The sequence below is a fragment of the Aplysia californica genome, unplaced genomic scaffold (genome assembly GCF_000002075.1).
Source record: "Aplysia californica isolate F4 #8 unplaced genomic scaffold, AplCal3.0 scaffold00198, whole genome shotgun sequence".
Classification (NCBI taxonomy): Eukaryota; Metazoa; Mollusca; class Gastropoda; order Aplysiida; family Aplysiidae; genus Aplysia; species Aplysia californica.
The window spans coordinates 22,109-44,955 of record NW_004797468.1 but is presented as its reverse complement, the minus strand read 5'-3'; the positions used below and the strand labels follow the sequence as shown (position 1 = coordinate 44,955).

Below are 22,847 nucleotides of genomic sequence, written 5' to 3'. Positions count from 1 at the left end.
CACACAATTTGTTAACTATCATTTAGACCGTGGAAGTGATAATAATAGTCAGATGAGATAGATCAGGACAGTGTGGGGAATGAAAAGTGTCAAAAGCATTTGTGAGGCATTGCGGTAAAATCAGGCACTCGTCAGTATAATGAAATCGAAATTACCAGCATTTTTTCGCCAGTGTCGCATTGTTTATTGAATATTGATTTTTGGCTCAAGACCTTGTACGTCCTCTTAAAAATACATTTCTGTGTGAATTTAACTGAAAAATGATCAAAGACACAAAATATATGAATATGCAGTTTGCAAGGACACTCAGGCTTTTAAAGTAAAGTTACTAAACTTTGGTGCCCATTTTCTCATTAATTTTACCTCTGACACCAGATGACCATCACCTCTTTCAACCTCAAAAGTCTTGACTTCTGTTCAAGACAGATGGATATCTTTTTCATCGAAAGCAAGAAAAACAAACAAACATTAAAATGATACAAATAACTCCATATCGTAGGCCGAGAATGCTAACCGTCTAACTCCGAGATTTTCTCTAATTGTGTTTTTCCGTAGAAAAGATCAACTTGACGAATGGCTTCGTCCTATTAAAATCCCAAACACTTTTGACTCAAAAAAGTCTTGTTTTATAATAGAGAAATTCTAACCGTACATTCCGACTTACTTCCATGACAGAAAAATTCTAACTGACTAATTTGTTTTGGTCGCCACCACTGGACACGGCAATCACGCTTTGCTCCAAAGGGGGTGTTTGATTATGTTTGGACTTTTTCCAAACCAGAAAAGGCTGCTTTCGTTAAAGGGTTGGTCAACTGTGTCAAGCCTGAGGAGAAAAGGAGGAAGAAAGCAGAAGATCAAGGTTTATGAAGTACCATCTGCGGGTGAATGGGGCCAGAGTCAACGTGTGTAAGGCTTTCTTTTTAAGTTCTACAGGACTCTGTAACTAGTGGGTTCACAATGTTCTCACATGTGGGTTGGGTGTAGCAGAGGGTGAGGTTCCAGTTCAGAGAAAAATTATGAGGGAGGAGACTACAGAATCAAAGGCACTTAAACAGTGTCTTTGTGATCTGCCCAAGTTGCCATCTCACTATTGCCGGAGGGACTTCAGTGAGTTATACTTGAAACCTGTTTTCCAGAGCTTACAGCCAGTGTACCGCGTTTGTATAAAAAGAAAAGTGAGTTCGGGAGGGGGGATAGGGTACTTTCTACCTTCAAATTTAAGGAGGAGTTCAATACTATGAACCTGCCGTTGTTTCATCCTCGAAAAGATAGGTGTGATCTTTGTGTGGGCTTTTAGGAGGGAAATGCAGAAGAGGGGGCATACAATCAGCATCACTTGAGAGCTAAACTTGCACAGGATCAAAAGATAACAGTCAAGGAAAAATGCATGCCAACCCCAAAATCAAATGCATCACCATGGACCTGCAATCAGCTCTACTATATCCACGCACTAATGCATCTGCTTTGTACTACAATCTCTTACTGCAAATGAATTTGCTCCTTGTGTGGCTGATGTTTTTTGTCTTCTGATTTGACTCCGGGTTAATATATTGTACATTCAGATGGATGTGGTTACATGTATCAGAACCGCAACGTCACAATGAGTTCTGCACTGTTAAATTAAGTTCTGTCAATGGTAAGACTGTAACACTGAAATTCCTAGAGAAGGGCTATACACAGATGGAGGTGGACAGTGCTCACAGCACATCTACTGCCCAGTTGATTATGTCAGGCTAATGGAAAAAAGTAGGAAAGTGAAGCCTTATGTTGTCAAGTATTTGACTCATTATTACTTTTCTGATTTCACCAAACTGACCAACCTGAGTTTAATTAGACCAGGTCGTTTATAGTTGACTTACTCTTGGATTTCAAGTTTTTCGGTAACATTAACGTGTCACAATTACTGAGTTAGACGTAGAGAAGCGCGTGGCGTCCGAGGTGGGTTTTGAGAATTCTAATCGAACAATTTGTTCGTCGACAACTAGACGCTTACAAATCCAAAAGTGAGTAGTGTTACTCTGGTTTTGGACTTAAAATAACAAAATTTTGGCAATTTTTATATAAATACACGAATACAGTGGAGTCCACTTATAACGAGTGCGGAAAAAACGAGAAGTCTGTTATAAAGACACTATTCTAAAACCCTGTTTTTTTCTCCTCTTTACCTTTGTAAATAAAATACTGCTACAGACCTACCAGACAAACATGCGTGTCGGTTAAAGCGGAATATTGCTGCTGCTATGCACAGTGCTTAGGCCAATTATACATAATGCAAAATCTCGCCAGTTGAGAAACTTGTTTGTCAACTAGCCAAACAAAGAATGGGAGAGCCCATGTGGGTCAACAATGAAGGCCGGAGCGACTGAGTAGGGAGGTTGTGGCATGCGCAGACAAGCAGAACGCATCGCGTGATAGGCCAGCGTAAGCCTAGTTTATATTATCAAGGCCTACCATGCCTCTCACTTCTCCGATGCGAGGATGGAGAGGTCACAGCAATGTGATGGATGGAGCGAATGTGTGACGCGCGCAAGCAGACAGAATGCACCACAGGGTGGAGTGGGGTGAGGGAAAACACAGCGGGCGAGTTAGCCTAGAGCCCTTTCTTTCTGATCGACAACGCCGAGCTGTCAGTCCACATCGCTAGATCTAGCGCTAGAGAAAGAAACCTGATTCGATATTTGATCAAGTAAGACCTAGAGGTCATGTTGAACAAAATCATCATCAGAGGAGATAGCAAAGGAAATAAACAGAACACCAAACTCATTGATTAGGCGTACTTTACAGTTTCCCTTGGATTTTCACTGGTTCCCTTATAGCGAAAATCCTGCTATAACGGACATTTTGCTCCAGTCCCCTCCCTCTCGTTATAACAGGATTCCACTGTAGTTGAGTCATTATTTCAGTCAAATGCATTTGAAGGCAGTAAATCCCCATAAGTGCCATTGAATTCAGTTTTTTGTCTCTCCTGCAAAATTTACGAAATCAGAGTTAGACGTTTAGATTCATCGGCCGACGATATGTTCAAAAATTGACAAACGCCTGATTCCACAGAGTCGTGGCACATTTTGATTTAGCAGTCATTATCATTGACTGGTGAATTCATAGGCTAGTTTATGTGTCAACACTCTGCTTCTACCTTTTATCTTGTCCAGTGTGCAAGTTGACCATGTTAAAGATCCCTTGATGGTCCTCTAATCTATGAGTAGGCTTCAGCTTCGACCTGAGCAAAATTCAAAGTTAATTCATACCAAAGTTAATTCATACCAAAACTGAAAATAATCTAGTCAGTATAAAAACATAGAAGACCTTCGAAAAATTATACGAGACACGGCGCACCGGCAGTGGAATTTTAGTTGCCGCGGGGGGTTCCCCGCCGGGCGCCTTATCACGTCGGGGTCACGGGGGTCAGCTCCCTGTCGCCGCTCTGTCTGGGCCGACTTAATTTTTGGTACTTTTCAACGTACAATTTAAGGTGTATCCTTATATTTATGGTAATTCTCATTTAGTGCACCCAAAGCACGTATTTCTGCTCTTGAGACTCAAAAAAGAACAGACATTGTAACTTGTCTGGTTATTTCGTTAGACGCGCTGGAGTCGGCAATGCTAAATTGTAATTTTTGGGGGACTAGTGTGAATGAAAAAAAATCAATATAAAAAAAAACGCATCGTCAAAATCTGTCGAACTTTTGGAATATGAACGACATAACATTAGTGCAGATACTCAGAAAAGATGGTATCTGCGCTTATTATAGAAGGCTGTAATTTTGCAATTTTATCCATCGGGCACACAATTCGCTACGAAGTAATTCCTCCAAATACAACTTTATGTGTCTAATATAATCATGAATATTCGCATATTTTCACCGAAAGTTTATAAAAGTTATCATGAAGTTTCTCAATGAAAAGTACAAATCGATTTTAGTGCTAGAATATATCTTCAACGTAGATCTAATACACGAACAGTATCTGTTACACTCCAGAAATTGCTTACTTTTCTTAAAACGCTAAGTCTAGGTTTTGTAAGTGGACTGAATAATAAGGATGACTTCTCGTAATTGGGTTATAAGAATAATTTCTAGCTTTCCAGGGACACTGAATCACCACCAGACTTTTGCAGCTTTTTTTTACGTTTCTATGACCATTTGCAATAACTGACAATGTGACTGATTTCTTTATATTCATAATTGTGTCCGCGCATATTTCCTACACAAAAACTAAGAATGAATGTTTTAGCTGTCATTATTTTTATTCCATACTAGAAGTTTATCTCTACCCATGTATTTACACGGTTTTGTGGTTTTTTAAATCGCTTATATTATATCTTTTTAGTTGTATGCAGGCTTCCACAGACACAGCATGGTTCATGAACAAACGCAGAGTAACTTTCTCTTGTTTAATAGTAAAATAAGAGCTAACGCTGATCGTCTTTAGTTAAAAATATGCAGATGTGCATCTTTCTTCTCTTATAACTTGACTATTACTACTACCGCAGATTTAAGATTTCTCATGGTAAAAGACATGATATTCGTAGTCAGTTTAACACAGAATTTGGAGAGATCTGTCGTGCATTTTTTAAAATAACAATCATTTATTCATAACTTTGTTACTAAAATAGGACAAATTGGGTACTCTACAAACACCTGTCTAGAACAAAAACTAAGGAAAAGAAACTAACCATTATAACGCAGAATAAATCTCAAGACTTTGAGCTTTTAGTACATCCGCGTAATGGTTTGCTGTGTGGGATGGGGAAGAAGTTATATCGTTTTAAACATAGTCTAAAATGCGAACTTCCCGACCGACACCGGCAAAGTCGCCTCAGGGCTCATTAACCCCGTGACCCCGAGCCGGGGAGCTCCGGCGGGCTGCTGAGTCACGCGAACTAAAAGTAACAGAATCGGGCGAAAAGTGACGCCGTGGAGAGATTAGTAAAAGTGAGAATGACGTTCTTGTTGGAAACCCAGCAAAAACTATGCAATATGCAAGCCTGTTTTCGGCCACAGTGTAGCACATAGGACCAGATCGCCAGGATAACCCAACACATATCTGACAACCTTCCGGACAACTCTGGACCAAGACACAAAGCAAAGAGAACCATACTCTGTCTAATAGACTTTTCAAGAGCCTTTGACAAGGTGTGGCATACTGGACTCGTCTACAAGATAAACGCCTTAGGAATGCCCACCTGTCTACAACGAAAGATCAAGGCCTATCTAGACGACAGAAGGTCCAGAGTTTGTTTTGAGGGAAAAGAAAGTCGCTAGTATCGCTTCCTGGCCGTCGTCCCTCCGGGCGGAGTATTATCACCACTTCTGTTCCTCACGTACATCAACGACATCGTAGATGACCTACCGGTAGACACCAACACCAGCCTCTTCGCTGACGACCTGGCAATATGGGCGTCCCATGAAAATCTTGACACTGCCGCCACGATGGTTCAAGCCGCTCTGGACAAGATCTGCGATTGGTCAAAACGATGGAAGATGGAAATTAACGTGGCGAAATGCGAATACTCTTTTTTCACAACATGGAACCGTGAAATGTCCTGGCGTACCCAGCTTACAGTGGGAGATGAGGAGGTGCCCATAACAAAACACCTACCTTCCTTGGCGTGACCTTTGATTGCAAGTTAACATTTAAAGAACATATCAATAAATAATAAATTAAAGAATAAACTGGCCCCACGAGTCAATCTCCTCCGCAGGCTCTCCGGCACAGACTGGGGATGCAGCAAAGAAGATCTATGTATGGTGTACATCGTGTACATCAGATCAGCCATCCAGTATGCCCACGAAGCCTGGTACCCAGCAACGGCCAAAACAAATCATGAGACCTTAAATGTTATTCAAAACTCGTCAGCCAGAATAATTACCGGGTGTACGAAAGACTCAAATGCTATGCTGCTCACAAACGAAGCTGGCCTCATCCCACTTGAGGTTAAGTCTAACATTGCAATTGCTGTGGCATACGAGAGAGCAAAAAGAGTCCCAGAAGACAACCCGATCCGTGCCTCAGCTGAAGGAACATCAAAAATACGTTTAAAGTCCGTCAACAGTTGGAGGGAAGTGGGCCGACAGAGCTCTAATAACGCAGGACTAGAACATCTAATCAGAGAACCCTTACGGCCAGTGAGTACAACTCCCCCATGGAATACCCCTGCAACCTCACAATCAACTCAAAACTTGCAGTGTCTACGACAATAACAGATCCACCTAATATGCGACGTGAAGCAGCTCTCGAGACTGTGCGCCAATTGCCTACATCCGACCTCGATATCTTCACTGACGGCCATGCCACCGACGGCTACAGGTTATGTGGAGGAGGATACTGGTGTCTAGACAAATCTTCTGGGGAGGAAACATGCGTATCCATGCCCACGGGACTACACGGAAGCAGCTACCGAGCTGAAACTACCGTCCTGCTCGGCACATTGCAATGGCTCGAAAAACAACCACGTTTTCAAAGAATCCACATCTTCACAGACTCCCAGTCAGTTGTTCAACACTTAATATCCGGAGTAACTGCAGTGCGTACTGAGATAGAGGACAAAATGTGGACCACTATCTGCCACTACACCTTCACATACAATGGATACCAGGACATTGAGACATCTACGGGAATGACCGAGCTGACGCCCTGGCCAACAAGGGAGGCTGCCTCGACCAGTCCAACACTCCAGTCGATATCGCGTCAGCAAGCTCATGCATCTCGCGTTACATCATTGCCCACGCGTGGGAGAAAGTGTGAGTGCACGACTCCATCGGGGGAAAGGTGAAGCCACCACCGGAGAAGGACAAAAAGAGAGACCTTACCGTGAGACAGAGAAGAGTGTTATTGCAGCTAAAATGCAACGCGAAGAGCCCCATCCTGCAGACGTATCTCCATGCAACAGGCTCCGCTCCCAATGATTCCTGTCTAGCGTGTGGCACAAGTCCTGACGACCTGCAGCACTCACTGTATGAGTGCCCGCGGGGGGAAGCACATCAAGGCCCACTTTTGGAGAACAACGCGAGACCGGGCCCGGATGTACTCTGGACGAGGCCACAAGAGGTTGCCGCTTACCTGTCTGCCTGAGGCAGACTGCCGCCCTCCTAACGGAGGCCAGCCAGAAGAAGAAGAAGAAGAGAAGAAAGACCTTCGAAATGGGAATGTGGCTACCTGAAGCCAAGGGACCTTACTAACTCAAAAAGAACTCACATACTTAAAATTCAGTTGCTCTCAGGTTGATCTAGCTGGGGAACGCGAAAACAAAGAAATGGAATCTTAAATGTTTTTGTTTTATTTCGTTACGGAGCGAATGTTCATTTCATTGTATTAAGTTAAGATGATACAATTCAGTCGTTTCTTTACCTGATCTTTAGTGATAGTGATAAATAGCTTCATAATTCATTTTTTGAGTTTTCCACACAAAAAAACAGTAGTCTACCCTTAAGATCCCACCGCTTACATTCCCAGTTCGCTTACGATCTCAATGTTTTAGGAAAACAGCATTTTTACTGCACAAAAATCCGCCCTAAGATCCTGCTCTGAAGAATTACAATCGGCTAAGATCCCGCATTTCAGATCATAATTTAGGGAAAAAAAATGCGGGCAGGCTCAGCTGATCAAGCAAGCTGTGAAAATTTGCAATCATTGTGCAGCCCGTTGGCTCACTCTCATGAATGTGATCAGATCTCTGTTGCAATGAGAAGGTACAATTTTTGTCACCAATGGGATCTCACCATGGTTTGAAGTCATCGACATGTTTGCTTTCTCAAAACATCACACCTGCACCTGAGCTTTCCATGTGAACTTACATCACAAGGTGTGTAGGTATGGCCTATAGGTCGTCATCAGATGGGATCACATCAAACTTTGAACTCCTTAGTGCTTTTGTTTCCCTGGCGATCGCAGCAGTTGTCTCAATACCCCAGTTTGCAAGACGGGCTGAATTTTATTTGGTGCGATCACAGCACAGTGGTGCGTTATAACAGAGGATGGAAAGCTTCAAATTTTGGACAGATAAAAGAGAGCAACAATGGAATAGGTTAGATCTTGAGACTCAGGATTGGATAAGTGAAAATGACTTGGTTTGTGCCATTGTGATTGGCCATTTAGGTTGTCCACTGATCTTTGCTCGCCTTATGTCATAAACCCACCAAGGTGTCAGTTCTTTTTAGAGTAGGGAAAGACCATTTCACTGATTTTCGGCCTGAACATGAGGCACCATTGATTCTCCCCTGGTCTGTGAGCTAAGATCCTGTTCACCTAAGATCCCACAATTTTCTTGCTCCCAAGCTATGGGAGCATAGGCAGAGACTACTGCATTTCCCTTAACTTCTTTCAATTTCAAGTCACTCTATAATTACCTCCTTTTGAAATCAGTATTTTTTTCAATCATATATAAATTTTCAGACTTAACTTTACTGTTGATATTTAATACCACATGTCTGACAACTGTTTGCTTCTATAGCCACCAGTCATAACGCCCAACTATGCTCAGATTCTAGACAATACCATTGCAGTCAAATAGAGTTAAAGTTGACTACTATTTTTAAAATAACTTTGGAAAGCTATAAAGTCTATCCTATCTGTGAATTGTTTGGGGGGGGGGAGCTGTTGAGAAATAAGGCTGTTTTCAAAAAGTGGCTACTTTTGTCGCCCTGAAGTAAAGGGTGCGTTTCATGTTGTAACTCGTGTTTCTGCCAACAGCCCAAACTTTTTCATCCTTGATGAGCCGACGAATCATTTGGACATGGAGACTATTGAGGCCTTAGGGGAAGCTCTGAACAAGTTCAAGGTAAGACAATTGTCAAAGTGGTTCTGCTTGTAGAACTGCCTTACTTACTTTACTTTTACTTTCTGTACACTGGTCCTGTGGTGTAACGGTTAGGCGCTCTGTTGTCACACGCAGGAGACTCTAGTTCAATTCCTGAGTGGAGAGAATTTTATCTGGTATCTCTGCCTTTCTGCTGTGATGTTGTATCCCTTTCAGCCCAGCTTGGCCCTGACAGGCAGGGTTAGAAGCCCGCCTTGTAAATAATCGAAATTGTGTCAATAGGAGTGAAAAAACATCTACATTTTAGAAAAATGTATCACTGTCTATATCCAGTCATCTCTACTTCCACTCTCTGGTGGTTGGTCATGGTCTACAAGGTGGAGGTTGATTGGTGTTGCTGTATCTTTATATAGAGCAATAATAAATTTCAGTTAAACAGCGCATTTTCACCAACAAAAAACTGTTGCAACTAGAAAATATGTGCATTGATTTTTTATTTTAGAGAGAAAAATTTTCAGAAAGGAACTACAGTCACACCCTGTTGTACCCTATATCCCTTGAGATGAACATGATGGCAAGGGTCCGTTAAAGTTTCTCTAGGCGACAAAAATTTAATTCCGTTTTTTTTTTCTTCTGTTATATTGACCAAGGTCTAAATAGAGCAGCATTTTATAACCAGTGCATCAAATTTAGTCGGAATCACGCGGGGAGAGAAACTTGATGGTGACTTACAAAGTTATGTTTTATATTATTCGTAATCTTCTCGCTTGCAGTACATCGCTGTAGATCTATCCATATTGCCTGAAATCTACAAGTCAAGGGTAAGGAGATGGGATGGGCGGAGAGGGAGCAAATCGCCGTAGGTCTAGGTTGTAGACTAGTGTGTGAAAGATTGTCAAGCAACCCCCGAGTGGATGTGCCGTGCACTGTGTGTAACCTAGTGTGTACTGTGTACTTCTGGCGGCCAGCTTGTCAGCGGTTCAACGGAGTAAATTTACATGAGTTTTATAAGTATAAGTATCGTACAACTGAGACAGTTGACAGATGGTGGTGTAATGGCGCAAATCTGTCATTGTGGTTTTCTATGAGCACTGCAACCACGGCGCTGCCATGGAAAAATGGATCGACCGTACTGTGGAACTTCACCCATGGCACCGCGTAATTTTTTTTTTTTTTTGTGTGCAGAATTTTGCAGCATTATTATGCTTTCAGGCGTAGAATTGCCAAAAAGAAATTAAACTTATCCGAGCTGACGACATTAGAGGGATCTCCCTCTCACTGGAAGCGGGAAATTAGAGTGTTCTTTATTTTTATAAACAAACTTGATCTAGATCTAGATTCTAATTCTATCCAGACGGGATTTCAAGATCGGCTTTGTTTCTCAGCTTTCCCCATCAAATGAATTCTGACAGCTCAGAATTGTGCAGCATATTGATATTTCAAAAGAAAAATATGTAACACCAGTCTTGAAAGGCCTTCGCTGACTGCCTGTTACCAAAAGAATAGAGTACAAAGTTTGTGTAATCTGCTACAAATGTGTCGAGCTCAAACTGCCAGCTCACCTGATTTTGAAATTATACTATGGTGTCTCATTTCTATGGGTCTCACTTCTTGCTAGTATTTTATGTTATGAGCAGGGGCGGCTTGAGGTTTGCAGAACTGACCAGCTGTAACGCCCAATGATACCTCTTGCCCCCCTCCCCCCTCAAAACTGCGCCCATACAACACATACACACACACACAGACAGTCAATGGTATACTTTTACCAGTATGTCTTTAGGTTTGTGTGTGTGTGTGTGCATGCACGTCATGTGTGTATTTGTTTGTGTGCGTGAGAGAGAGAGAGAGAGGGGGGGGGGGGGGGGGAATGTATGAATTAATGAAAAGGATTTAGTAGAAAAAAATCCACACCATAACAAACTTTTAAATGTAAATTATAAAGTTTCAAGACATTGATTGAAGCCTCTGAAATATGGATACAAACTGACTTTATCGACACGGAACAAAAAATGCTACTACGGTATACTAGAGAACAAAAAGAAAGTAAGAAGCAACCGCCTCTTAGCCCTGCCCCCTGTAGGCCTATGTTACCCAAAGATTTAGGCTCCATTTTTACTCACACATTCAAAGTCTCGACCTGCACTCACCATATAAAAATTGTATATGAAACCTGTGTTCTGTCACTGTCAATTGATACCTTACCAATGACGCTGTTCCATGCAGATCAAGTGTAGAACCAGGTACTGTACACTGCACTAAACACACACCCACATACACATTGAACAGATTTAGCACACAACAATTTCCAATAGTACTCAAAGGTTCTTCTCTTCTTTGCCTTACTCAGTTCTCAGGACACTGTTCTAATTTCAAAGTGCGGCACTGTGTCAAATGCTTATTATAGAAATTATAGCCTAGCTAGGGTGAAGGTGGGAAATGGAGGGGAAAAGTGTATTTGTTTTAAGCCCGGACTCTGACAGCAGAACGAGGTGCTTCTCTCTCCTGTCGCGTAGGCGGCGCAACCCGCACGACTGTGACCTTTGTCAAAACAGACTGGAAGGTAACATCAAAACGGAGTGTTGCCTTTGCTAACTTCGACTCAAATTGAACCCTATCGATAGCAGTTTGGGTAATCTATCACTGTAGGTTTGGTAGTGTAGCTGAGAAAGGGCAAGATGGCTTCAAAGAATAGATCTATATTAATATTAATACTGACTCGACCAAGTCGGTAAATTGTTGCTAAAGCTACTGACAAGTGATTTTTTTTTTTGAGGTTGTCTCCTTATGTGCGACGTAACGTCACGTCTGGTCCTTCTCGCTCTAAAATCAATCAAGTAAGATTGTAAAGAAAATGTCTCCTTACACGCGACGTAACGTCACTCGCGACTGTCGCGTCTGATCGGTTCATGTAGCGATCAAGAGTCTCGTAGCGGGAGACAGACTGGGGGGTGTGGCAGGTTTAGGTCTAAATACCTAGCCAAGACGTGCCCACGGTCGACACGCCGTGTGTGGGGAGTGTGTTTGTGTGTGTTGGTGAAGGCAAGGCTCGAGGCTATGTGCCAAAAATAACTTGCCACTGTCTCTCTGTTGTGAACTGCCCGTCGCACACAGGATTTACCAGTCACACATAAGGAGACACTTTTGTCACTTCTATCGCACGCGACTGAAAATTTGTGCGCGACGAACACACCTCGGGACTGCTGTCGCGCGCAACGTAACGTTGCGTCACGCATAAGGATACATCACAGAATTCTACACTTATAGAAGCGGAACTCCCTCTTCGCGATCGCCGATTCGCTGTGAGGAATTGAAACTAAAACATGGCGGCCAGTTGAGGGCACCTTTGGCTGCGCCGCACAGCGAGGCTTCGCGTTGCTATGCACGCTGATGCTAGTGGTAGGGCTTGGAAGACACCTTACATCAGTATTTTAAAACTTTCTTCGAAGAGGAAATATAGTGAAATAGTCTAGATCTAATACATTTTTATTGCCAACAATATGTCATAATTGGCAATGTTACAATGTTTTTGTATTTGTATTGTTGGTTTGTTGTTTTTTTTAAATAATGGGATGGGATCTAGAAGTGTAGAATTCTGTGGGATACATAGTCTTAAAGTCTATGATTGACAGTTAACGGGCGCTTATTTCACTTTTGGTACAACTGTAGGAAAATATTTTTATCGTGACATATCTCTTTTATTCTTAATTTATTTTAAGTGTACATCCTTGCTGTGTCTTTTCATTTTTGATGTACCATTCTTGAATCATTCTGACTGTCGTTTTCTGCATGGAAAATGTCAATATTCTGCAAGGATTGCGACTATGTCTAAACTTTATTTTCCATACTGCTTTAAATGTATAAGTACCAATTAATCATACGCTGAGAAGTAGCACTACAGACCCAGTAAATAAAATTTTAAAACCCAGCAATTAGCAGCATAGTCTTTATTTTTGTTTAGAAACACAAGCCCACAACTTAAAATACTAGCAACAGTGTGACTCAAGGAAATGAGACACTATACTGATAATTTCAAAATCAGGTGAGCTGGCAGTTTGAACAATGTCATTGATTGTCAGGAGGCGTTGAAGGTAAAAAAGACAATTATGTTGTTTGAGAAAAAAGAAGTCCTAGGAAGATGGGTAGAATATGTAGGAGAATTATTTGAAGATAAAAGACCACCCTTACCACAACCAAGCACCAACAATGGTCCCAACATTCTAAAGTTAGAGGTAGAGCTCGCAATTAGATTAGAAACACCCCAGAAGGAAAAGCCGCGGGTAAAGATGGCGTAAACACAGAAATGCCCGTCCACTGTCGTCGATTTACGGATGTGGTCAAGTACCACATTACGTACGCACTAACAGAACAGTTTTCCGCCAAACACATGTGTGCGTTTGGTAAACTGAAGCTGACGTTCAGCGGCTTTTGTTTTCAAGGCGTTCTTTCCTTTCAAAAATGTATCCATTTTTACTGAAAGTCAAATCTCGTCTCGCCTGTACTCCTATACAATAGCTGCTACTAGCGAATGCACAATAGAATCTAGATAGAAGGCAGTGCTACTGACTGAAGTGTTTTTACGCCATTCCCAAAGGGGGGATATTAACATTTTTTTCTTGTGCACAGTAGAATTGTAAATGGGCTGATTTATCAATGTCATGCTCACACTGTGCCGGAATAACATAGGGAATACGGGGAACTACAACTTTTTCTTTCCTATTCCTTACTATCGTTATTTTCCTCTACTTCTTTTGTATGTTTGTCACACTCTTGTGACCCGCTATTTCCAGGATGCCTTGATATTCGAAGCAGACAATGTGCTGTTGAAACTAGAGAGGTGAGCAGAGTAAGTCTGATTCCCTGTAAGGACTTTTCTGTTGACATTCACCCCTTGGTGCTCTTATGACCTTATGCGGTTGCAAGCGCCGTAAAACCTCTATTAAAACAAAACAAAAAAGCCAGTTTACATGACTTTGAGATGGGAGCTCCACGATAGTCAAATTACTAAAAAAAATCATTTTGACAGACTGCTATGCAAAGCGTACGGATCGGATTAACGAGTAAATTTCCTCTTTGGAAAGTGGTGGCACAGAGTTCACCACGTCGTATGGATACAATAGTAAGACACGACGTACGGATAGGGTTAACATGTTCTTATGCACAATAGAATTGTAAATAGGCTGATTCATCAATGCCATGCTCATAACTGTGCCTGAACTGCAACAGGGAACTACTGCTTTTTCTTTCCTAATCCTTAATATCGTCATTTTTCCTCTACTTCTATTGTATGTTTGTCACACTCTTATGACCCGCTATTTCCGGGGTGCCTTGATAGTCGGAGCAGACTTTGTGCTGTTGAAGTTAGAGAGGTGAGCAGAGTAACCACACCCTCGGAAGGAGCTGGAGTCCCATTGATGACAAACTGGCTGATTTCCTGTATGGACTTCTCTGTTGACATCCACCCCGTGGGGCTCATATGACCTTATGCATTGCGAGCGCCATAAAAACTCTACTAAAACTAAACTAAACTTACTTTTCCCCTGCACTATGAATATTATAATTGTGTCAATAGACTCTTTACTCAAATTCTAAATTTTTTCTGTTGGTGTGACAGGGTGGTGTGATCCTAGTCTCCCACGACGAAAGACTGATTCGTAAAATCTGCAAGGAGCTGTGGGTGGTGAGTAAAGGCGTGGTGACCTCTCTTGACGGTGGAATCGATGAGTACAAGCAGCTGGTGGAGAAGGAGCTGGAGTCCCATTGATGACAAACTGGCTTTTAAATATATACAAAACTGTCCTCATGTTAGTTTTCAGGGTGTTCACAGCTTTTCCTCCTTCTTGAATAAGAAATCATTTTTGTCTTGAAGGTGCAATTCATTGTTATTATGTTGTAAAAGATTGTGACTGCCATTTTAGCATTTATTGGTAAGCGCATTAATATAATTCAGTTCTTTTTTAAAATTTAGCGATATGATGCTGCATGCTTCACAGAAATGGTGCCAAGGGGTCAGAGGTCATTAGATTTTTCTGTGGAATTACTGAAATTTCATTTTATACAGATGCAAGGTGAGCCAAAAGTTCCCACGAAAACAGGAATTCCTGTATGATCTTTCTAACTATATTTCTGATAACCCAATTACTGGGTGTAGAGTCTTTTTTTAGTGTAAGGGGTTTATTGAAGAAAATGGTTAATGTTTTGAAATGGAGATTGTACATGATTGAGACATATATATTTGTGTGAAACTATATTTTATGTTTTCAAGTGCATAAAAAAGTTAATAAAGTCAAGCAAAATGTTCTTCAGAGACATTGTAGTAGGCCCACTGGAACATTTGATAAAATGCGTAAAGATGACCACAAAATAACAAAATCATCTTATGATCTTCACTTGCACTTGCAATTTTTTTTACCAATTATAGTCTGCCTCATTATTTTTTCCCACATTTTTCTTCCATTTCAAAATTCATGACAACTGTACTGTTTTCATTGTCAATTATTATCAATTAGAAATTTTCATTATTGATTAACACAATTTAAAACAAAAAATATGAGCCAGAGACTTGCTGTCTTAACAGACCCCTGCTAATGCTATTCTTACAGAGATGCCAACCAGTATGATTTTACGTATTTTAGTACGATTTTTTGCCGAAAATACGCGAATACGACTTTTCATGAAAAAATATGCATTCTGGAATGCGAAAAATACGAGATTCAGCTTGGGCGAGTAAACCTAATTATCTCAAGTCCCATCTTTTGTCAAAATAGTCTCAGTATCGCAGAACTGGAATATTTGAAAACCAAGTCCGATAAGGTCAGTAAGTTCATTTTTGCCGGTCGCGATTGTGATATTATTCGTTCAGCATTTCCCCATCCGGAGAGTACGTTTCTCTTTCACGCGAATAGGCAGCTATGGCGGCAGGCGGAAGCGTATGTGAGGCTCGATCTGGAAAATCAAGATCTACTTTCGCTTTCGTTACCACCGAGAAGTTTGCCAGCAGTTGTCTGATAACGCAACATTTGTGACTTGCAGGTTGTGCAGTATAAACGCAATGTCGCCGTGCAAATAAAATTTAATCAATGCTCGGACTCGTCTCTGTGCTGTCACTTGTGGAAAAAAAAAAGAGAAAAGAAAATACTAGTGTCATCCGATTTTTAGATTGTCTGGCTCGCTATCATGACCGGTCACTGAACCTGCGCGCATTCGCATCATAAATAAATGCGGCATCGTGTGAGTAAAGACCGTCTTTGGTGGGAGTAACGGCGTTGCGAAGTATAGGACTACGGAAGAGGGGAGGAGATTATTGATTTTTTTAGGGGTTTTTTTTTGGGGGGGGGGGGGTTAAGGCAACACCAGAGGGCAAAAACTTGGAAGCACATTTCAGAATTTTGATTAGAGCTTTCTGCAAAGCGCGTGTTGGTGCAGGCCGTATGCGGAATCGGGACCCTTCATACTTTGCAAGTCTGAGTTATTGAAATAAAGTGTTCGAGTTTCATTGGATGGGTGAAAGTAAATTATACCTACAGTGTATGTTGTAGCTTTCTGTTCAAGACTGGCAGATTTTCAGTGTCACTGCGTCTTGCCCTGCCACAGTTGTTACAACTCTCACAGTGCATGGGTCTACTTGAGCCATTCAAGTTATTGCTTTTCTCTGAGTTTGAGCAATAATTTGAGTCTGTCAGTTCACATTATGAATCATGACACCCGGACTGGTTCTTAATAGTCGAAATTCTTGTTCAAGGCCCTTCCCAACTCTCAAAGCAGGATTTATTTTTTATATAATAATGAGAGGAAAATGTTACCAGTATATAATATAATAGACTGAAATACTGAAGTCAAACCAGACCCCGGTACGACATTTAACACTTGCATGTTGTTGACTGGATACATGTATATTGTACGCGTGTGTGCTCCCTTTTTCGAGCTGCTGAGCTTGTAATTTTTTTCAGGAAATATTTCTGGACACCCTGAACATTTTACTATTAGTAGTTGGTCGGTCGTGGGGAATACACATTTTCCCCTGAAAATACACATTTTCATATTTCCCAATACTCATTTCGGTTTTCTGTGGTTGGCATCTCTGTTCTTATAAAAGAAAATGGCTTAATTTGATACCGGTAATGTTAAAAACAACAAAAAGTTAAAATATCTAGAAAATAATAACAAAATTATTATGTACTGAAACTGAAGACTGAGCAGAGGCAACTGTGTTCTCTACTAGTAATTTTAAAAATTTGCACAAAACAGATCAGAAAAAAAGTTGGATTTGATAAAAGTAAAAGTGATTGTTATGAAGAAATTGTTATTTATGAACTCTGGAAAATATAGTTAGATGATGAATCTAAAATTAACTAAAACTGTGCTATTCAAGTTTTATTTCAATTCCAAAGCCAAAAGGCACAGCCTAATAAGTTAGATCAAGCAGATTTAAGCTCTCTGGCTGCTTCTCTAGCCTACTACTACTGATTCTGGACAGGGAATCTAGATTTAATTATCATCTGCACTATTCAAAAGCCAAATATATGTAAAAAATAAAAGCTTAATTCTTTTGTCAGTCAGTACATCACAATTTCCATAGCCGCATGCATTAGATTTCTAATAGTATTGAATAAATGGATCGCCGAAGCAACACGTTTGTCACTGACCGGTAGATTCGGCAGTTTGGCCTTTGTACCATATGCATTTGCACGGAAAGCCCTTTTATTAGTACAGTAGTCTTTGCCTAAGATCCTGGTGCTCGGGAGCAACGAAAGTGCGGGATCTTAGGCGAATCAGGATCTTAGCCGAATGACCAGGGAGGAAGAATCCACAGTAACTCATGGTCAAGCCCAAAATCTGTAAAATGACCTCTCCTTATTAAAATGAACTGACGTGATTCCTGGGCACTAAAAGTTCTTTTCAGAAGTCAGTTTTTCCTTTTTTTTTTTTTTGGGGGGGGGGGGACTTTTTTAAAAGTACTGTGTCAGATGGGAACTAGTTGGCTTCAAGTAATGCCCCACACCAAAAATGTATTGCCTTCCATCTCTAATGGAGTTCCCCGCCCATGTCATGATGCATCATAAATCGTTGTGCTGGGATAAAACCGACCAAATAAATGAAAGGCAGGTTCACTGCCAACAGATGACCTCATTATACAGAGGCAATCAGACAGTCCACGAGTATGGGCGCCAGTCTGTCTAGGAAGTTAAAGTGCAAAACTGAGAGACGAGAGCGATGGTCGGGAAAATGTAAGCGTCCACGAGATCATAATTTGATGGAATGCATCTGATCTAGGGTCTGATGATTGCTTATAGTCCCTCCCCACCTAGTGTGTGATTAAGATCAGGCGGACCGCTCAGGTGATCGGGGAGAGCAAGGCATCAATGAGTTCACTCCTTGGTGCGATCCTGTCTGGGGCAAACGTTGTAACCGCTTATCAAAATTAGCAACAAAGGTGTGATCGCATTCATGAGAGTGGATGATCCGTGACACGACAGACCAAACAATAATCGCACATCTTTGCTACTGGGTTGATCAGCTGAGCGAGCCCAGGTTTCTTATTCTTTTCTTTTTTTTCTTAAATAAAGAAAAAAATAACTAAATTATAACCTGAAAAGCGGGATCTTAGCCAAATGTAGCTCCTGCAGTGCGGGATGTAATAAAAATTATGTTTTTCCAAAACAGCGGGATCTCAGGAGAACCGGGACCATAAGCGGTGGGATCTTTGGCGGAGACTTCTGTATTAGCGTTGTGATAACTTGAACCTATACAACCCAGGTGTCAAAAGATGCTGAAATGAATAATACTTCTTAAAGTATCAGCCAGTAGTTTATATTTCATCGTGTTGTAAAAATTGCCTTGTTTTTGGAAGCAAATATTTCCAGGTCTACCAAATCGATTTTCACGCGTAGACTGCCATTTTGAAGATCTTTCTTTTCCTTTTAAAAAAGATGTAGACCTATCAGATGTGGCAGCGCAATTCACAAAACTGTGAGTTCTTTAGACCCATCAAAATGCGAGGCTTCACGGACGATCACAAAAATCTATGGGCCGTATTGAGGCCGATTCACCTAGCCAAGTGCACGTTCACTAAACTGCCTACTACTTGTACTACTAGGCCTACTAGAGAGTGCCATGCCCTCGAGTCTTCAGCACGTTGTGTACACCCTTTTTTTATATGCACCAAATTTGACCCGGAAGTCCATTAGGAGGATTTGACTTTTTCACTTGACCAAAGTGTGCCAAAATGGTAGCCTAGCTTTTGCTGCTAAGGAAAAAATCTGGCCCTCAATTCAAACCACTGGGATTTGAGCAAAAAATTTTTGTATTGTGCGCTCTTACTATTTTCATTATATTATGATTTGTAAGTTATGCACTTGAGACAACACTTTACAAAATTATGAGAAATGTGCAACGTTGCGAAATATGTCGTGTGAAAAGGGTAGTTTGAGCTATGGCCTAAATAAGATTACCTGGGGGCCGTCACGGTATATAGGCCATATGTGGACTAAATAAGTGGTTAAATTCTTGTGAACTTTGAAAAAACCTCGTGAAATACCCGCTCCAGGGCATGTATTTCTGAAAATACCCCAGACTCAAGTGAGTTGAACTGGTTCTTTAGTTTGTCCCTCTGTATGGGAACTTTTTGGCTCACCCTGTATAATTCTTCTGAATAAACACTAAAGGTAGTAGCCTGTTTCTTGTTTGTGGTGCTCTGCTCTATTTAGACATTAAAATGGTACAGACCAGGTTGAAGACTTTCGCTGCTTTGTGGAAATTCATCATGAAATAATTTATGCTATTTACTGTGACTGTATTGTTATGGACTTAACTCTTAACTGATGTGCAAAAGATCAGGGTTTGATGCTGCGGTAAGGATTTTTGTTGTGCTTGAAAAAAAACACAGTGCTGTGGTGAAATGTCATGTGGTCAGTCTTTGAATGACATATTGTGTCGTAGGCCATTTAATTATCATTTTGCTTCCTGCTCCATTTTTGTAGTGAACCTGTAAAGAAGAGAAAGTTGCTGACAGTTGTGACAGGAAGCAAAATTTAACGCACCCAAAAAAGGGTGTTATTGACAAATGCAACTCATTTCTTTTCACTTGAGGACATGAAAATAATAATAGAAAAAATGTAATGGCATTTATCTCGCTGTTGGCCTGGCCTTCAATTTAATTGAATCCGGGTGTTCGTTAAAACTTATGAATAGCAATCTGAGCAACAATTTGCCTTACAATGTAGGGCCTTGAATACGGCAAGGTTTGTTTCCACAGACCAGCTAGCAGCTAGCATTTCATTGTCCAGTATCCGTGGGGAATAGGTGGATATGACTGCCAACCTTCCAAGCCAGAAACACATGTGCCTACCCCAAACCCCATTTCTTTCCTCTCCTATACAAACCCGCATGTGTGCTGGCTGCCTAGACACACACTAAGACACATCATGTCTAATGCACGTATCAACAACGCTCATGTTGGTGTTATAGAAGGCTTCTGATTGATTGTATAAGATGTACTGATGTACACAATAGACGAGTCTCACCTAAGAAAGTAAAGTAATGATGCACATGCGATCAGAGTAGACGAGGTTCATTGTGGTAGAAAACTGCATGAAGCCGCATCAGTGGAAGCTGTTTGCCTGGCAGCCAACTTGGTTGAACCCGAGTTCACTCATGATATATAAGTGTTTTTTAAATCCTAGTTATTTTGTTGATTTTAATTTACTTTTTTTTTTAAAATTGGAATATGTCTCCTTTCGTTAAATCCAAGTTCCACAGTATTTGCTCTGACTGGTGTGGCGCACTGAGGAATCCTTGGAAATCCATAGTTGAGGGAAGTGTTTTACAATATTAACAGCAATCTTTTTTTTTCTTGGGGGGATGTCAACATCAGACATGATTTCAAGAACTTTTACAGGATGTTTTGAAAGATCATGTGTCTTCTGTTCAGCAGAATCTAATGTGAGCTCTTGAAATGATAAATCTTCTGTTTGTCCGGACACAGCCGTGTTATTTATTATTACCGATGCTGCCACTATGAAGGCTGATTCTGAAATAAACTGTACATACTGGACTGCCATCAATTTTTGGGGGTTTTTTGTCTGTACTCGTCTTTCTCTAATCCTAACTTTTAAAAATATCCAACGTTTTGAGAAGAGAAGTAAGACTGAAAGTGAAGGGATCTGAACTCAGTTGTTTAGACATGATATCATCATACCTTATTGATCTATAAAAGACAGTCACACCTGTGTAAGAACTAAGATGGCCACCCATTGTTGAGGAGAAAGGTAGCCGTCTAAAGCAAGATCAATCAAAATGAAGAAAACAAACTACAGTGGAAACCTGATATAACAGGGATGATGGGAGTAGAGAAAAAGTCTTGTTATATCCGATCCCTGTTAATTCATTCGCTATGTATTATTTTCAGCTTGTGAACGAATTTTTTTCGGGAGGGCGAAATGAGATGATGACTAGTGCGCAGTTAAAAGGTCTTTGGGGCCACAAATTCAAATAAATACAGTTAATACAGTGGAATCCACTCATAACGAGTCCTGAAATAACGAGAAGTCTGTTATAAAAACATTACCGTTTTTTTTCCTTTCTTTATCTTTGTAAATAAAATACTGCCATAGCGCAATCAGATAAACGCGCGAGTCGGTTATAGCGGAATATTCCTTCTGCTGTGCACTTCGTATAGTTTCTCAACTGGCAAGGTTTAAAACCTCGCCAGTTGAGAAACTTGTTGTGATCAAGCGAAACAAAGAATGGGAGAACCCGTGTGTGCCCACAATGAAGGCCAGAGCGAATGAGTGGGGAGGGTGTTGCATGCGCAGACAAGCCCTTGTGAAGCAGAACGCATTGCCTGATAGTGATAGGCCAGCCTAGTATAGGTTATCTAGGTCTATCATGCCTCTCATGATCTGATCACCGGCTCCGAGCTGTCAACATCGCTAGAGCTAGAGAAAGAAACCTGATTCAATTTTTGATTATAATAAGTCAGACCTAAAGGTCATGTTGAACAAAACCATCATCAGAGGAGATAACAAAAAGAAATAGCACGCCAAACTCATAGAGTAGCCTTTCTAGCTACTTTATTATCCTTTGAATTTATTACTGGCTCCCTTACAATTACAACGAGAATCCTGCTATAACGGACGTTTCGTACCAGTCCCCTCCCTCTTGTTATAACAGGATTCCACTATCAACATGTTATTATATAATACCAAAATTTTCAGTATGGTTTGTAGAATACATCTGTAATGTTTATTAGTGTATTTTTCAACTTTGGTCCCTGCACCGCAAGAGGCGATTATGCAACACAATTTTGGTTCGATGCGGATAAAATTTGAAAATAAAAAATTAATAATCTTTGGTGAAACTAAAAAAAAATGTTGCACCTAGTCAAATGATACATCAAAATAACCATAATAAATGAATATATAGAACTGGAAAATATTGAAAAATTTGCAGTTATTTATCATACATTCCATAATATTTGTACTTTTCGATCATATAACATACAATATTGAAAAAAAAAATTTTTCAAAAATAATCTGGAAAAAGGATCACAAACACAAATCGTATACATATGGAATTATTCAGAATTGCATTTGGAATAAACCTATACATGTCTTGGGTGGCACTTTAGTGTAATTTCACCAAAAAGTAGTGATTTTGGGGAGAACAAAATATTTTGACGATTTAGATCTCCATCTAGACTAGCCCTAGATCTATTTAGCACTCAGAAATATTGATTTCTCAATAACAGTGGTTTGGCAATTAGAGTCCAATCGTATCAGTATTATAAAACGGAGTCTTACATTTCTGTAGTGGGCAAAATAATGATACATATTGTTGTGTAAAAGTACTAGGAGTAAGAGTGGTGTCTGGACTATAATTTTGGCATCGCGATAAAACAAAGTCGCATAAACTACGAAATCACGTTTCAAAACTGAATCTAAACTTCCGATTTTCGGTGGAAACGCTTGACCCAGGAATTTTAACATAACCTCACAGAATTCTACACTTATAGAAGCGGAACTCCCTCTTCGCGATCGCCGATTCGCTGTGAGGAATTGAAACTAAAACATGGCGGCCAGTTGAGGGCACCTTT

The 22,847-nt window shown here is 40.6% G+C and overlaps 1 protein-coding gene across 1 annotated transcript in view; it reads left to right on the top strand.

The window, feature by feature from the left end:
- Positions 1-15,286, top strand: part of LOC101858629 (ATP-binding cassette sub-family F member 3) — a 119,855-nt gene extending 104,569 nt beyond the window's left edge. Inside the window, exons 18-19 of the mRNA XM_005098954.3 lie at positions 8,692-8,779; positions 14,370-15,286. Of these exons, the coding sequence (XP_005099011.1) occupies positions 8,692-8,779; positions 14,370-14,519 (238 nt within the window). The 3' untranslated portion in view covers positions 14,520-15,286. The remainder of the gene's footprint in view (positions 1-8,691; positions 8,780-14,369) is intronic.
- The last annotated feature ends 7,561 nt before the right edge of the window (positions 15,287-22,847 follow it).